This window comes from Carassius carassius, chromosome 41 (genome assembly GCF_963082965.1).
Source record: "Carassius carassius chromosome 41, fCarCar2.1, whole genome shotgun sequence".
NCBI classification, from domain to species: domain Eukaryota; kingdom Metazoa; phylum Chordata; class Actinopteri; order Cypriniformes; family Cyprinidae; genus Carassius; species Carassius carassius.
Window position 1 is genome coordinate 17,677,193 of NC_081795.1, and position 18,585 is coordinate 17,695,777.

An 18,585-nucleotide genomic window follows, 5' to 3' on the forward strand; every position below is an offset into this window, starting at 1 on the left:
GCACATGGAACCCTCTAGCATCAATATTAGACACAGATAAATATGGGCCAGAAGGCGCCACCTAGCGGTCTAACCCTAACCCTAACCCTAACCTTAACCCTAACCCATAATCTGTGTCTCATATTGACGCTAGAGGGTGCCATATGCGTAGGATGTTGACGAAATGTCACAAGGGTCAGTATATGACGCCTTGGGATGAGAATGCGTTAATGTTATCACTCAAATGACTCTAGTTTGATTTTGGGCAAACATGATGTATTTCTATTGTTACAGTGTGGACTATGATATTTAAAGCAGTTTCAAGAGGTTAGATATTTCTGCCACCTTACATCATCTCCACATAAACTTACTTATAATGAGTCAATTCTACATTACTGTGCAATCATAACAGGGAAAGGCCCAATTGTGCTGTTACCATGGTACAGTATATGGTACAAGGAGTCTTACTTTTGATACCAGCATATCTAGGAAGTTTTGATACACAGTGGCACACAGAAAAGGCTATTTTAAAATATATGATTATATTTCCATCATATTTTTTTAACATCAATCTCTGACCTAGTCAAAGTCTAGAACGAGAATCTCTCTGTGGTCTTTACAGTACATCAATAAGAACTGTAGCAGTTTTTTTAATATATATATATATTTTTTTTAAGTATTTGTAAAAAAATATTTTTTTTTCATTTTTTATCATTGCATTAATGTTTTATATCCAGGGGTCTCTAAGACCCAAAATTATGAAACATTTGTTATGCAGCACAGTTGAACCTTGAAATTATGTTTATAATCAGTTCACATGCGATTAGTAAAAGTAATGAATTATCAACCAGATACTTCAAAGTTAGGTACATTTTACAAGGAATTAAAATAACCTTGGAATCTCAGAGACTCCGTCAGGGTTGAGTGTGGATTTGTATACAGAGCCCAAGAGTTACTTAAAATAGTTTACAAAATATTGACCTTACTCTAGGCCACTGTCAACAGCATGATGTTGTTTCTGTCAAATACAGTGACAGTGCATTTTACAAAGTCATTTGAATTGAACATTTGAGTGGAGAGTGCATTTACATTAATTTTCATCACACTGGCACATTGTGTTTGCTTGTTTTGCAGTTCCCCCGAGAGATGGAGTGGCTGATCTTCTCCCTGCTGGTGCTGGCTGTGTCTACGGCGGGACAGCTTTGCCCCAAGCGTTGCATGTGCCAGAACCTGTCACCATCTCTAACTATTCTCTGTGCCAAGACCGGCCTGCTTTTTGTGCCAACAGTCATTGACAGGCGTACAGTAGAGCTGCGTCTCACCGAGAACTTCATCACAGCGGTGAGGAGAAGGGACTTCGCAAACATGACAAGTCTCCTGCACCTGACACTGTCCCGCAATACCATTAGCCAAATTATGCCTTACACTTTTGCCGATCTTAAGCGGCTGCGTGCATTGCATCTAGACAGTAACCGTTTGAGCGTCATCACGGATGACCACTTCCGGGGACTCACCAACCTTCGGCATCTTATCCTTGCCAACAATCAACTTCACAACATCTCTCCACATGCATTTGATGACTTTCTGGGGACTCTTGAGGACCTGGATCTCTCATACAATAACCTGGTGGAAATACCATGGGAGACTATAGGACGCCTCACCAATGTGAACACTCTTAACATGGACCATAACCTCATAGAGTACGTGCCTCTAGGGGTCTTTTCAAACCTACACAAACTAGCCCGTTTGGATATGACATCCAATAAGCTAAAGAAAATACCCCCTGACCCCTTGTTCCTTAGGATTCCAGTTTATGCCAAGTCAAAAGGGTCACCCCTTTCCTCCCTCGTCTTAAGTTTTGGAGGGAACCCACTGCATTGTAACTGTGAGCTACTCTGGCTAAGGAGGCTAACAAGAGAGGATGACCTGGAAACTTGTGCATCACCTCCTGACCTTACAGCAAAGTACTTCTGGACCATCCCAGAGGAGGAGTTCATATGTGATCCACCTGTTATTACAAGGAAATCTCCCAAAACCTTCACAATGGAAGGCCAGCCCACTAGTCTGAAATGCAAAGCCAATGGAGACCCAGACCCAGATGTTCACTGGATCTCCCCAGAGGGCCGTCTAACTGCCAACACCTCCCGAACTTTAAGCTTTAGCAATGGGAGCTTGGAGATCAACATCACTTCACTGAAGGATACAGGAGTCTTTACCTGCATTGCATCAAATGCCGCTGGGGAGTCTACAGGCACGGTGGAGTTGGTGGTAAACCCACTGCCGCACCTAGCTAACAGCACTAACCGAATCAGAGAACCTGATCCAGGACCATCTGATATTCTAACCTCTGCAAAGTCGACTTCATCCGTAAGCAATGAGACCAGGTCTCAGGAGAGGAAGGTGGTACTTGCTGAGCTTACGGCAAATTCTGCACTCATAAGATGGCCTTCGCAACAACATTTCCCTGGTATCAGGATGTATCAGATTCAGTATAACAGCTCAGCAGATGAAACTTTGGTCTACAGGTAAGATGCCTCATGAATTGAAAATCTAATGACATGTATAGTTGGTCATTTCGTTGTGCTAATGCTGCAATGTTTTTTATGGTGCAATTGCATATCCAAAAAGGTATTCAGCCTTCTGTTTTATTATTGTAATGATATGTTGTTTTTGTTGTTGGGTACCAATCTATATTGATTTTATTGCTGGGACTCATTCTAAATATTTCTTCTGTTTACTGTCATTTATGTTCTGTGTTTAATGCAACAATCAATGGCCTTCATCTTCACGGACCAGCCTTATGCTTTTGGTTTCAGAAAAATACAAATAAAGTAGTAACTTCTGCTGTATTCCACCACAGGATGCCTTTGTCATGATAAAAGAGAAAATATGTGCTTCATCTATCAGAAGTTGCACTGTTTAAGGGCCATGTATCCCAGTGCACTTTCCAAAGCTGTGGGATATACAAAATTTAAAGTGTTTAATTTGAGCCTCAGAAATATCATCCATTAAAAGAAGACAGAAATATCAGAGAGGATGACTCTGTGGTCACACTAACAAATTATTATTTTTGATGTGAATGAGTGAAAACGAACCAAGCTATTTTGTCTTTGGTGATATTTAGAATCAACACCCATTGTTATGTATACTTATTCACAGCTGTTTGGTATGTTTAATTAGTCTGGGTGCTGGGGATGACTGTGAATTAGTAGTCATCTCACAACCTTGGGCAAAAATCTACAGTGAAATGAATGGGCATTATATATTTACTATAAAAAAATACACTGGATGAAAGATTGCAATTTGGGGTTGAATGAATCACTAATACTGGTAGATGTATTTCATAAATATAGAAGAATGCACATGTTGGTTTTGATTAATTTTATATATAAAATTCAGTTCCCCCAATAGTGAAAATTCTGTCATTAGGTACAGTATTTGCTCTTTCTCTTTATCTCTTTCAAAGCCTGTATGCTTTTCTTTCTTATGTTTAGCACACACAAGCAAACACATACACACACACACACACACACAAAAAAAAAAAAAAAATATATATATATATATTTATTTTTTATTTATTTATATATATATATATACAAACCATGCACTATAATAAAATTGTTTAAGGTTAAAACATGGTATTGTGCAAAGGACCACACAAAAATACATTTCATTTATTTATTTATTAGTTGTTTATTTATCTATTTATTAGTTATTAGTAGTTTATTAGTTATAATCTGCCGGTGTAATCATAATAAAAAATGAAGATGAGTAAATAACAATTTTCACTTTTGGCTGAACTATCACTTTAAAAGTGAATCACAGTGTAAAACTCTGAGAAACTGGGTCATTCCGAGGAGAATTTCATCTTGCTAAACCTCTTGCACATTAAAGCACAGCGACTGCTTCTAAAACAGGCATCCAGTCACTTTTGCTAAAGCTTTTTCTTTTCTCTTGTGACCTTTTAACCAAATCTCCATAATGCTGTTTCGCCTGACTGAAGTAGCGTGTAAATAGTTTTTTTTTTTTTTTTTTTTTAGAGCATGCATATAGATTATACTCTATTTCTCTATAAAAGCCTATGTTGTATAAAGGGTTAATACATTAACTGTACACAAACAACTATAAATCCAGGCCATGCTGGACCTGGAAAGACACTTCTGTTATATTATCAGTGAAGATACTGGCCACACTTCCATCTGACAGGATGCCACAAGAAGTCAATGTACTACTGACAGCGCAGAGTAACACCTTGAATACCCTCTCCAAATGAACAGACAGATAGAGACAGACATATCAAAATAGGTTCCTGTTTCTTTTCACACTAGAGGAAAGTTGGAGGGGACAAAAACCAGAATACACTTCTTTAGGCATTTTTATTCCCTAAATGAAAGACTGACTATAAGACTGTACTGTACATATGCAAGTATGAATATGAATACAATGAATAGGCAACACAGAGCCTCTGATCTGATTACCTGTAATAGACTGTAAGATAAACTGCCCTTTAGTAATGAGTTAATGTTTACCAAGGTTGTGCATCATTCAGAACTGAATTAATTCCTTTAAATTTTTATTTCAGTTCCTGCAACTGAATATGAATTTAAATGAGAAAGTACATTTTAAAAAGCAATGTTAGTCAAGACAAACTTTGAATGTTGCAATGACAAAGTCAAATTTTAAAAGCCTTGGGGTTGGATGAATGAATGAATGAATGAATGAATGAATGAATGAATGAATGAATGAATTAATTAATTAATTAATGGACAGACAGATGGATGGACAGATGGTTAAAAACTTACACACCGCTTGTTTTTGTATTTTCTTCTCTTTAGTGCAGTGTGGCTAAAACTGTTTATATTTATTTCGGTCTTTTTAGCAAGGTTTGTACAGCACAGTGGTTAACTGCTGTTGTTTTTCTTGTGCTTTATAAATACATTTTGATTGACTGATTGATTGATTGATTGATTGATTGATTGATTGATTGATTGATTGATTGATTGATTGATTGATTGATTTATTGATTGATTGATTGTTTTAATGTTTGAAGGCTCTGCAAAATGTGAACAAAAACATACTGAATCCATATTTAAGTAGGCTCTTATCTAGGTAATCCAAGTCATATTCAGTGCTATATTTTGCTAAATTTAGCAATTTGTGCTAATACATCCATAAACTTATTTGTACAGGAGATTAATTAAAACTGCTGGAAGAATAATAAAAATGTGCTTTAATTGTCATTGAAAAGCATCTGTTTGAAAGGACTGATTAATTGGCTTTGCTCATATAGAAGTGTCTGGTGAGTAGAAAGTGCTCACATCTATCAGCGAGCGCAAATTAAATTCAGTTGCAATTTTTCATTGTGGCAAAAGAATGCTCTGAGCAACAAAGCCTGGCTTTGTCTTTATAGCACATCCAGTGGGGGTGATACTTTTATTCTCTGAGTGTTTTATTTTGAGGAAGAAAAGAGTACAGCTGTGTTCCTTAAATAAAAATCCTTTAGATTTCTTGTGGAGGGCTGCAGAAAATAAGCTTATCATTGTAGCGCATAGTAAAAGAGGATAAAAGCAGCTTCTCATAAATAAGAGACTGAGCACTTTGTTGTTTAACAGCCAAAATGCTGTTTATATATATATATATATATATATATATATATATATATATTTATATATTTATATAACTTTTTTTCTGTTTCCGTCCCATCTTGCACAATAAATTCTACTGAAAACCGATAAACACACAGGATTAATGTTTCAAACTTTGGAAATTATTCATTTACATTTGTTATCATAGGACATGTGTGATTTGATTCGGAACAGTTCAAATCCCATTAAAATACACAAGACTTAAATTTGTGATAAAATTATAGCATTATGTATATAATTTGTTCAAGTAAGCATCATACATGAGTTCTAAAGTAGCCGTTCTGAACAGTTCATAATCTTATTGATCCACCAACTGTTAGTTTGTTAGAAATAAGGTTGAAATTTGTATTGAAGGTGCAACAGGTAGCACAACTCTTAAATTTAGCTTTAGTTTAACATTTCAAGAAGGTCAAAATATATCAAAAGTGAATTAGAAGTGTTAGGATTAGGGTTAGGGTTATGACTGGATTAAATGGGATTTCCTGAGAAACACTACCAAAGTCCTCAGAGAAAACCTGTCCAGATAGTCTTAAATATAGCGTGACAGACAAATAGAGTAAATGACATGTTGAAATTCACTGGTGGTGAGAGTGTCAGTTGCATGAGCGTTGTGGATATGTTCATGTGGATCAATATTATTTTTATTATAATTTACTGCCTGTAAGTATTATAACTAAACAACATTTTGAATCCAAAATGTGATTAACAGCTACTTTTTTTCCCGGCAAGACTGAAGATACTATTTTAAAATGAACCGAGCTACAGTATTCTCATGCAACTGGAAATGAAGTGAAGTAAGTAATGTTATTACTTTTAATTAGTTACTACCCACCACAGGGACGGATGGCTGTTAAAGGGGTCACATGATGCAATTGCAATTTTTCCTTTCTCTTTGGAGTGTTACAAGCTCTTGGTGCATAAAGAAGATCTGTGAAGTTGCAAAGACTAAAGTCTCAAATCCAAAGAGATATTCCTATTTTAACAATGTCCTTACTACCTTTCTGGACATTGAACATGGTAGTTCTGTTGCTGTCTATGGAGGACCAGAGAGCTCCCGGATTTCATCAAAAATATCTCAATTTGTTTTCTGAAGATGAATTAAGTTATTGCAGGTTTTGATGGACATGTGGTGAATAATTAATGACATTGACAAAATTAGCATTTTTGGTTGAACAAACTTTTCTCGTTTATGCACAGGGATTAAATTCCTTGCATTTTTTTCTTCACTCATTTAGTTAATTGACAGTCAAAGTTAACTCGCAGAGCTGCAGCATGTGTTGCTTTCTGAATGCTGCATAGGATGTTTCCACTGGGCTTCCTAACTGTTTTAACCAGATTGCACATGCAAACAAACGCAGCCCACATACTGATAATGACTGATGATGGCTGTGCTGGAAGAGGAATGTATACATTGCGGTCATGTTTCCCCAGATGAACTTAAGAGTAGTTGTGCCCAATCAGTCCTGATTAGCAGATGGTTAATGTGTGAACTGGGAAGCGGAGAAGGGCTAATGTTTCATTCATCATGAATGACTGATGAGCTGATTAAACGTCTCCCAGCAAGGGCATCACTGGCCTGCAGTGGTAAAGAGCATGAAGTCTGCATTATCTGCACCATTTCTTCAGTTTCACATGACAAACTCTCTGCATACTGCTATGGAAGTATGAAAGTTCACTTTCTACATGAACTAGTTCAAAGTTCAGTTCACAAATTTTAAAATGAACTAGTTCAGATTATAGTTCAAATTTCAAATTTTTGAACTAAGTTCACAGTTCCAAAAATGAACTAGTTCATATTTCTTTTTTTCCATGTTGCTGCGAGCTATTATTTTTCAAAATTATTGCCACAGCCCATATAGAACCACAGACAGCAATTATTTTATCAGTTTTAACACTGAAACTATGCGTTAGATTTCATGACACCTTTTTGGATGGCTGCAACCCCTTATTTAAGTTTATGAAAGCTGGGCTTTCCACTTTACTCAAAGGCTGCAGGTCTCCGACAATATACTGGACAACCAGGTTGTCCAGCTGCTGCTGGGAGATGACAACGGAGCCGCTACAGTACGCAGTTAATGGGGTTTGGGTCGAGGATCTGTCCTGACTGTCTTTTGATTTTTTTATTTGCTTTCACATACCTTGAAAGGCTAGCCGGGTGCTTCAGTTCAATGTGCCGTTTCAGGTTTGCTCAGGATGTAACTGAAGTGCGGATTTTCTTTTTGAAAGACGGCGGGCAAAGTTTGCACAGAAAAGTGAGATTTCTCCCATCCTCACCGACCTTGTCATAAACATCATACGCCTCCTTGCTACATGCTGTTGTAGCCTCCATGCTTTTTTTTTTTTGATGAAGCATCACGCATGTGGCGGACGGCGGTGCGACACTGGTGGCTGGTGTTGCCAAATTGGGTGTTTTTCCGCTACATATTAAGATCCGTTTACGGTGTGTTTTTTTGCCGGGTTTTCGCCTGTAAGGCTCTATAGAAATCTGGCACCGTATTGAACGAAGTACACCTGAGAGAGCGTGCCGTTCACAGACACCAGAATGAACAAGTTCAAAGTAACGTTCATCAGGCAGTAATACAGCACGTTCAGTTCACGTTCGCCCAAAATATGAACTATCGTTCAATGAACGCATTTAGGCACAACACTGAGTATGAAACCACTGCCTGGTTTTGATGAAAGGCCATTATCTAGGTAGATTAAAGGCCTTAATCTAGATTATTATTGGTTTAAAAATCCCTGTCCAAATACTGTATTTGTGCATGCAAGATTAGCATGATCAGTGAGCTAGTAATGCAATTATGCTGTTTCCATTGCTAATGATAGTGCTACTAGCTTACTGTAGCAATTAGAAAAGTACACATTAATTTATGTATTTATTCCTTCATAGAACAGCAGAGCCACATGTTTAACTATCAAATGTAATTAAAATTTACATAATTTTTTTCTGAAAGTTCCATGAATAAGGCCCATTGTCGAACAATGTTTATGAGATATAAATACTCAGTTGTTAGTTAAATTCGATACAGTGGGGCTCAGAAGTTTGGGCACCCCTTGCGAAATCTGTGAAAATGTGAATAATTAAAAAAAAATAAGAGAGATCATACTAAATCCATGTTATATTTTTTATTTAGTGCTGTACCGAGTAAGATATTGTACATAAAAGATGTTTACAAAAAAAAAAATGCTGAAATTATTAAAATAGCCCCATTCAAAAGTTTGGGTACCCTCAGTTCTTAATACTGTGTGCTGTTACCTGGATGATCCACGACTGTCTTTCTGTTTTGTGATGGTTGTGCATGAGTCCCTTTTTGTTCTGAACAGTTAAACTGAGAACTGTTCTTCAGAAAAAATCTTTAAGGTCCTGCAAATTCTTCAGTTTTCCAGCTTATTTGCATATTTGAACCATTTCCAGTGACTGTATGATTTGAAGATACATCTTTTCACACTGAGGAAAGTTGAGGCACTCAAACACAACTATTAAAAAACGTTCAAACATTCACTGATGCTCCAGAAGGAAACAAGATGCATTAAGAGCTTGTCACAGTCGGTAAACCGTGATCTCTGGCTTTTTGCACTTTGTGGGTGAAGTCTGTGTGTCACGCGTAGTTTGTGGGCGTCTCCGTTAATTGTCAGCAGCAACAGCTGTCACTCATTACTCATCCCTATATATGGCTTGTCTAGCGTCTTGTGTTCGTGAGAGCGTTGTTTCCTGTTTGTAACCCATGCCTTGCTTTCTTGTGTGTTTCTGCTTTGGATGTCCATGTATTCCCTGGAACCCCGTCCACTCTTCGCAACCACCATCAAGCAACACAACTTACCTTCGGCTTGCTTCCCCACAGTTCCTGTGTCACCCTCACCTGCTGCCTACTCACCTCCACCATCCGGATTCATCACTCCTCACCACCATCTTGGAGAGTACATTCCTCCCAGCGTTATTTGTGTTCCAGTTTTGTATTGTCTCCGTATTCTCATTAAACATTATTAACCTCGCACTTGCTTCCTGCTCCTCCTTCACCCAGTCGTCACAGAACGCTCTCACCAACCATGGAAGCAGCGAGCACCACTTCACTGTCGGAATTTATTCACCACAGCGTCAACCGCATGGATCAGCAGCAGGTGAGCATCGTGAACACCGGACGCGCAACCAAGCGCTGGTGACACAGGTGTCCGAGCTTACCCAGCAGATTCACCAACTCACCTCTCCCACTGCACCAACCGCACCGCCTGCGCTGCCCGTCCCTCGGGAGACCTCCCAGGACCACTTAGAGCCGCGACTTCCGGCGCCAGAGAGTTACTCCGGTGAGCCAAACTTTTGCAAGACTTTCCTTAACAAATGTTCCATGCATTTTGCATTACAGCCCCGCACCTTCGCAACAGAGGAGTCCAAGGTTGCGTTTGCGCTTACTCTACTATCTGGCAGAGCCACATTATGACAGGACCTGAAGGAGGTGTTCAGTAAGTCCCGTGCTGCTTCTCTTCCTCCGCATCGTCCCTACGACTGTGCGATAGATTTAGTGCCAGGTAAGTGTCCGCCTAAAGGCAAACTTTACTCTTTTTCTATTCCGGAGAGAGAGGCCATGGAGAAATACATTTCTGATTCCTTGGCATCGAGGTTCATCCGCCCTTCCTCTTCTCCAGCGGGGGCGGGATTCTTTTTTGTGGGTAAGAAGGATGGTTCTCTGCGACCTTGTATTGACTACCGAGAGCTGAACAACATCACAATAAAGAACACCTATCAGTTACCGTTAATGTCTTCAGCTTTCCAGAGGCTACAGGGAGCATACAATTCACAAAATTGTATTTACGTAATGCTTATCATTTGGTCCGCAACAGGAAGGGAGATGAATGGAAAACCGCCTTTAACACCCCTAGAGGGCACTTTGAATATTTGGTGATGCCATTCGGGCTCTCCAACTCGCCAGGGGTTTTCCAAGCACTCGTTAATGACGTGTTGAGAGACATGGTAGATCAGTTTATATATGTTTACCTGGATGACATACTGATTTTTTCTTCATCTCTCCAGGAACATGTTCAACACGTCAGACGAGTGCTCCAGAGATTACTCGAGAATGGGCTTTTTGTCAAGGTGGAGAAATGCGTATTCCATGCACAGTCTGTTCCCTTCCTAGGGTATATCGTCTCGTCCGAGGGAATACATATGGATCCTGACAAGGTTAAGGCTGTGATAGATTGGCCATCTCCAGATTCCCGTAAGGCCCTACTGCGGTTTCTGGGGTTCGGCAATTTCTATCGACGTTTCATTCGTAATTTCAGCCAACTAGTCTCACATCTGACGGCCTTGACCTCCCCCAGTACTCCGTTCAGGTGGTGGGATGCAGCCGAAACTGCATTTACCAACCTCAAGAGCCGCTTTGTTTCGGCTCTTATGCTTGTAGCCCCTGATCCCACATGGCAGTTCGTGGTGGAGGTCGACACATCAGAGGTGGGGGTAGGAGCAGTTCTTTCCCAATGTGCTGCCTCGGACGATAAGATGCATCCCTGCGCGTTTTTCTTCCATTGATTATCTCCTGCTGAACGCAATTATGACATTGGTATCAGAGAATTGTTGGCCGTCAAATTAGCTTTAGAGGAGTGGCGTCACTGGTTGGAAGGTTCAGGGGTACCTTTCATTGTTTGGACCGATCATAAGAATTTAGAGTATATTAGAACTGCCAAAAAACTCAATTCCATGCAAGCTCAGTGGGCACTTTTTTCCGGTCGTTTCGATTTTACTCTGTTGTACCGCCCGGGTTCCAAAAATGTCAAACCCGATTCTTTGTCACGTCTTTTTGATCCCTCCGCCCGCCGGGTGACTCCCGAGTGTATTTTACCTGAGAAAATAGTCGTCTCAGCACTCGTATGGGAGGTCGAATCGAAGGTCAAGACGGCCTTAGAAGGGGTAATGCCTCCGCCCGGTTGCCCACCGAATCGTTTATTTGTGCCGGAAGAGTTACGGTCCGAAGTCATTCAGTGGGGTCACTGCTGTAACGTTGCTCGTCATCCAGGGATAAGCAGAACCAAGGGGTTAGTTAAACAACGATTCTGGTGGCCACTTATGGCTCGTGACATCCACGATTTAGTTTTGGCTTGCTCAGTTTGCGCCAGTGGTAAGTCATCTAACCGGCCTCTTGATGGGCTTCTTCAACCGCTGTCTGTCCCTTCGAGACCCTGGTTACATACCGCACTAGATTTTGTTACCACCCTCCCACCCTCTAATGGCATGACGGTCGTTTTGACCGTAGTGGACCGGTTCTCGAAGGCGGCACATTTCATTTCCTTGCCCAAATTACCGACAGCCAAGGAGACAGCGGTCACTGTCCTAGATCACGTCTTTCAGTTACATGGCCTCCCGGTAGACGTGGTTTCTGACAGGGGATCCCAATTTATATCCAAATTTTGGAAAGAGTTTTGTAAGTTGCTAGGAGCCTCGGTTAGCCTGTCTTCGGGTTATCATCCCCAGAGTAACGGGCAGTCTGAGCGAGCCAACCAAGATTTAGAGAGGACGTTGCGATGTTTGGTCTCCAAGAATCCTTCTTCCTGGAGCCAACAACTCTCTATGGTGGAGTACGCTCACAATTCGTTACCAGTGTCAGCCACGGGCCTCTCTCCATTTCAGTGCAGCTTAGGTTACCAGCCACCAGTTTTTCCTAGTCTGGAATCTGAAGTCGCGGTCCCCTCTGCTCACGCATTTGTCCAGAGGTGCCACCGCACCTGGACCAGAGCCCGCGAGACTCTGCTCTGGGTAAGGGATGGCACTAAGGCCAAGGCCGATCGCCACCGGTCAAAGCCTCCCGTTTACGTCGTGGGTCAAAAAGTGTGGTTTTCTACGAACAATATTCCTCTCCGTTCCGTCTCTAACAAATTAGCTCCCAAATTCATTGGCCCGTTTACTCTCACCAAGATCATTAGTCCGGTGACAGTCCGCCTCAAACTACCTCCAGCGTACAGGAGGATACATCCGCCTTTCATGTGTCCAAAATTAAACCCGTGTTTTATTCACATATTAATCCGCCTACCCCGGTTCCCCCGCCGCTCCGTCTCGTAGATGGGGAACCGACCTATTCGGTTAATCGTATTCTGGACTTGGGACAGAGGGGACAAGGATTCCAGTACCTGGTGGACTGGGAGGGTTACGGTCCGGAGGAGAGGAGTTGGGTACCTGCTAGGGACATACTGGATCACTCCCTTATTGATGATTACAATCAGCAGGTAGGCTCTTCTGGGAACTCCAGGAGGGGTTCTTAGAGGGGGGGTACTGTCACGGTTGGTAAACCGTGATCTCTGGGCTTTGCACTTTGTGGGTGAAGTCTGTGTGTCACGCGTCAGCACTGATTAGTTTGTGGGCGTCTCCGTGTTTCCTGTTTGTAACCCGTGCCTTGCTTTCTTGTGTGTTTCTGCGTTGGATGTCCGTGTCTTCCCCGGAACCCCGTCCACTCATCGCAACCACCATCAAGCAACACAACTTACCTTCTGCTCGCTTCCCCTCAGTTCCTGTGTTACCCTCTCCTGCTGCCTACTCACCTCCGCCCTCCGGATTCATCACTCCTCACCACCATCTTGGACAGTACATTCCTCCCAGCGTTATTTGTGTTCCAGTTTTGTATTGTCTCCATATTCTCATTAAAAATTATTAACCTCACACTTGCTTCCTGCTCCTCCTTCACCCAGTCGTCACAGAGCTGGGGGGTGAAAACTTTTGGAATTTGAAGATCAAGGTAAATTGTACTTAATTTGAGTTCCAGGGAAACATACAAGTATCTTCTGTTGCTTACGAAGGGCAGAACTAAATGGAAAAAAATATATATATTTCAGCAAAATAAGAAAAATTTGGCCATCTTCGTGGTGTTCAAAAGTTTTCACCCCCCAGCTCTTAATGCATCTTGTATCCTGGTATATTTTCCAGTGTTTCTTACAGTTATGACCAGCTCAAATGCTGATAAAATGGAAACCAACTGTATAGTAACATTGTAATGCATCATTAGACTTTCATTGTCTATGACTATTAGGATTAGACAATATATATATATATATATATATATATATATATATATATATATATATATATATATATATATATATATAATTTCTGGTCCGGAATGTATTAGAGAGTAAAGATAAATTAGGAGTGTCTTTGGTTTAAAATATTGCTATTCGGTAAGTTTGCTATTGCTATTTCCGTGAATCAGTTTAAACTGTTTGACACTGAAGACTGGAGTAATGATGCTGAAAATTCAGCTTTGCATCACATCAATGTATTTCTAAAATATATTCACATAAAAAATTATAAATTTATATTTGTACTATTTTTTTTTCACAATATTACTGTGATATTTAATCAACGCAGTTTCTGTGCGCATAAGGTACTTTCATTATTAATAAAAAATCTTACAGACCCCAAACTTGTTAATGGTAGTGTGTACATTACTGTCCATATTTTTACTTCATATGGAATCCATACCCTTGTATGGGACCTAAAACTGCAGCCTGTCAAAATGTTGAGTTTGCATTTCGATCAACCGCACCTCCTCTTGCCTCCTTCTTCCCTCCCAGGATTTCATCATTCCTGCAGCGCCCCAGATCAATTTTTAATTATGGACTTCACTATGGCTCCCCTCCCTTTACCAGAGTGAGACTACACGCTTTAATTAAAATGACGTGCCACACCCCTGCAGATAAAACAGCTCTCCCTGGCTTAGATAGTGATTTTAATGACAGCCGACAACAGGTAGCCTAAAGAATATATGCTAATCTAACAAAACAAAAGAAATTGGAATCATTGTTATGAAAGAGAAGTATTTTCCCTGCCTCAGACCATATTGTCTCCTTGAACAGAAAGCAGTTTAATAATTTAAACGTAAAATGTGTAATATCTATGCTACTGCAAAAGTACTATTTACTTTTTTTTTGTTTTCACTTTCTATCTATCTATCTATCTATCTATCTATCTATCTATCTATCTATCTATCTATCTATCTATCTATCTATCTGTCTGTTTATCTGTTACCCACATTATATTTAAGCATTTAGTAATACTAAACATTTCTCTTTCTTTGTGGTTTTAAAAGCACCACTGAATGTCTTAGGGGGAAATTAACTAATCGGATAAATTATAGATGTATTAATTATTACAGTAAAATATGTTTAATAATAATAATAATAATAATAATAATAATTATTATTATTATTATTATTATTATTGTTGTTGTTGTTGTTATTGTTGTTGTTGTTCACAATTTGAAGTCACATTTTAAATTTTATTCTTAATTGTATTTATTTATTTATTTATTTATTTATGAATGAATGAATGAATGAACATCTAAAAGGACTTAGAAGACAAACTAACAGGTCAGTTTCAAAATAACCATCATATGGTGTCCGGGACCATGAATTGAATTTTAACAGAACATGGGGGTAAACAAATTTGCTTGAGTGATTCATTTACACACAATGTTCCATTAATAAACAATGTTGCATCGTGGAGTCTCAATATCAAATTCTTAAAATTTAAAGATCAAAAGAACACTATGTAGGCTGAAATGCATCCATTGTGAAGTAATCACACCCCCTCCCTTAAGCTAAACAGCAAAGCCCTTTAGCCAGCAAGTGTGACTGAGGTTTCTTTTTAATGCAGTAAAGGCATTTTCTGAGCTAGACCATCTCCTCCTAGAGCTACTGCCTGCGCTTACTGTGAAACCAGGCAGATTTGAAGGAGTGATTAGCACCACCATATTTTCCCCCGTTTATCAAATCAATCGATCCTTGATGGAAAAAGGAGAGATTTATAAGGCCATGCTCTTCTGTTGAACCAGCCTTTTGCTCTCTCCTCTCTCTCCCTCGCTATATTTTTTATATTTTTAGGCTCAGCATTTTGATTATTTTGTAACTTTGGCCAGCAAATCTTCTCCACTTCTTTTTTTATGAAGATGTGGTTCAACGTTCTGAAGAAGAGGAAGAGAGAGAGCAGGTTTATTTTGACGACATTAAAATATTCAAGGTGACTGGGAATCTTCTTTCAGACAGGAACTGATGGATTATCCAGACAGTTTGCAAATGAGCTTAGTTTGTTGAGCGTTTGATCTTGACCTAAATCCAATAGGCCATTTATTTTCACTGTTCTGTGTAAAATTATAGCTTTTGCTTTGACAGATATGACCATAAAGCCGTGAAACATCCAGCACTGCCCACCTGAGGACTACACAAGGTCTGCCAGTTGAAAAGCCATATTGTGAAACTAAACGAGTTGATTGTCGGACAGCAGCTCTGCTACAAAAAGCCCTATCTATCCATAACAGTGGGGTTGGAAGCTGTTTGGAAGCTGACTTTGTGAAACATAATTCAATCCTCCTCCCCTCCAGTCTGTCAGGCAGTTACCGCAAACGGGTTCCTTCTCTGGCTGAGTGCGAGATAGCATTCAGAAATGCAGCGAGGAGTCTGCAGGACAGTTTAAGCATGTACCGATTTAATTGTGGGAATGCATCTTTCCCAGCGTGGCCTGATTGCCCACGGCATTTCCACAGAAATATGAAACACTGTGGTGTGGCTCCCCGTGTTCTCAGAGCTTTCTGGTTCTGTCGCTTCTGGTATATCCAATTTAGTGTTTCTTACAGTTATGACCAGCTCAAATGCTGATAAAATGGAGACCCATTACCTGATACAGAAAATATGAACTGCTAATATCAAATGAAGGTGGTTAGGTGGTATTTAAATTTGTTTTATGAAATAAGAGAAAACATCAGTTGGGAGTTTAGCCCTCTGATGAGGTTTTGTTTGCATTCTGAGTAATGTTGGAATTAAATTACATTTGATATAAGATATTAAATTTATATGATTTACATCAATAATTGAACATATTTAGAATATAGCAGCACACACACACACACACACACACACACACACACACACACACACATATATATATATATATATATATATATATATATATATATATATATATATATAGCATTACAGTTATTAACATTTATTTATACATTGTTAATATGCCATATTTTTTTCTTTTTTTTCTAGAAAATATTTATTGTATATTGTTATATAGCAATGTAATGATGCAATAAATGTAATGATTGCTGTCAAAATGATTGACAAATGTGTGTCTGATTTGCTAAAGTTTGTATTATATATTGTAAAAAACATAGATAGATAGATAGATAGATAGATAGATAGATAGATAGATAGATAGATAGATAGATATTGTCAGTGGGTTCAAATGTTGTTTGATGTTGGTCAAGATATCTTATTTTGTGTGAAAGAAAATATTAATTGAGAATTAAGTGATGTTCAGTAAATAATGACAATTAAATTTTCTTATTTGGGGGGTGGGGTGGGGGAGGACTATTCCTTTAAATGCACATGTGAACTTTGACAGCTCTAAAAATACATTTTGTAAACTATTTTTTTTTATCTCTAGATCACAGTATGACAATGATGTAGACTAAGCGTGGGAAAACATGTGGGAAGAATTCCAAGTATAAATGCATGTTTTCTAAGTAAATGCAACTTGTAAACCCTGTTATTCAAGAACAACCAACACTATAATCCATATTTAATTGGAAGGTTGAGTTCAGTCAGAATCTCAGTAACAACTTACATGACTGTAAATGAGAATTCTGTCAATTCTGACAGTCAAGTGTTTGCTTGTGTTTATGCATGGATTTGCACACACATGATCCAGACATTTCACAGTTCACTGTGTGGCCATTCAGCTTCCTGCTAAAACCAACACAAGCCATTCTTTCAGCAGAAGTGGGAGAGTGAAGTAGCGGTGTCTTTTTACAAGCGAAGGAGTGTCAGAGCAAAGCGGAAATGTATTGCATCAATTATTAACATGGCTTCACAATTCCCACCAAGATTTTTTTTTTTTTTTCAGAGTAAATGTTTGCAGGCCTTGGATTTGTATCCATGTGAAAAATAAGTATACTTCAGCATACTTTTAAAAAGAATACTTATTATTACAGAAATTATATATTATTAAAAGAATGTATACCTAAAGGAATAGTTCATACAAAAATCAAGGTTTGTTGAAAATTTACTCACCCCCAGACCATCCAAGATGTGGATGTAGTTTGTATCTTTATTCGAACAAATTTGAAGAATTGGAGCATTACATCACTTTCTCATTAATGGATCCTCTGCAGTGAATGGGTGCCGTCAGAATTGAGAGTCCAGACATCTGATAAAAATATCAGAGTAATCCACATGACTCCAGTCCATCAATTAACTTCTTGTGAGGTGAAAAACTGCATGTTTGGAAGAACAAATCCATCATTAAGGCATTTTAACTTTTATGGTTTAACTGCATGTTCATTTAGAAAAGTTCCTTTAGAGTCATCTTAAGTGGCCTTTAATTCAATACAGTTAAGCACACTTCGTTTTAACAAAAGTAGGTAACAGGAGCTGCACTTTCCAGGTTAGACCATTTTTCAAGCTATTATGGTCAAGAGACATCATTTACAGCACAAGGATCAATATTCAAGGGACCTTCAACCCAAAGCATAGACCTATATTACTGAAATCATGTTTGCTAGGTACAGACCTCTAAGGTGAGCTTATGAATAAGAGATAAGTGAATATTATAGGCCCGTTTTCAGTGACCAGTTATGCTTGGTGTCCCAGTGCAGAAGAAGAGGAACATTGAGGGTTTGGAGACAGGGGTTGTATTTGCTGCCCACCCACTAACCTCTGTAAAGCTCTTTAGAATCTCACCACACATCAATAATGCAAGCCCTGGCACAATGCACAAGGTAGGCGCAGACACACAGAGCCTCGCCTTATGTAATGTGCATTAGGGACGGAGGACAGCAGCTCGATGGTGGAAGCTGTTATGCAACTGCATACAATTAATATCATGCAATTCAAATAAGAGCCAATGGTAATGAAGTACTGTATCATAAAATGAGGTGAAGCCTGGAGAATTCATTACTTAGCAGATCTCTGGATGTCT

The 18,585-nt window shown here is 39.2% G+C and overlaps 1 protein-coding gene across 3 annotated transcripts in view; it reads left to right on the top strand.

Annotated features, from left to right (window-relative positions):
- LOC132122913 (leucine-rich repeat and fibronectin type III domain-containing protein 1-like protein) overlaps positions 1 to 18,585 on the top strand; it is a 122,872-nt gene that overhangs the window by 72,636 nt on the left and 31,651 nt on the right. For all 3 annotated transcript variants that reach the window (XR_009426448.1, XR_009426449.1, XM_059533413.1), the window contains one exon: positions 1,114 to 2,504. Coding sequence is in view for 1 of the 3 variants with exons in the window: in XM_059533413.1 (XP_059389396.1) it covers positions 1,126 to 2,504 (1,379 nt within the window). In the remaining 2 variants the exon portion in view is untranslated. The remainder of the gene's footprint in view (positions 1 to 1,113; positions 2,505 to 18,585) is intronic.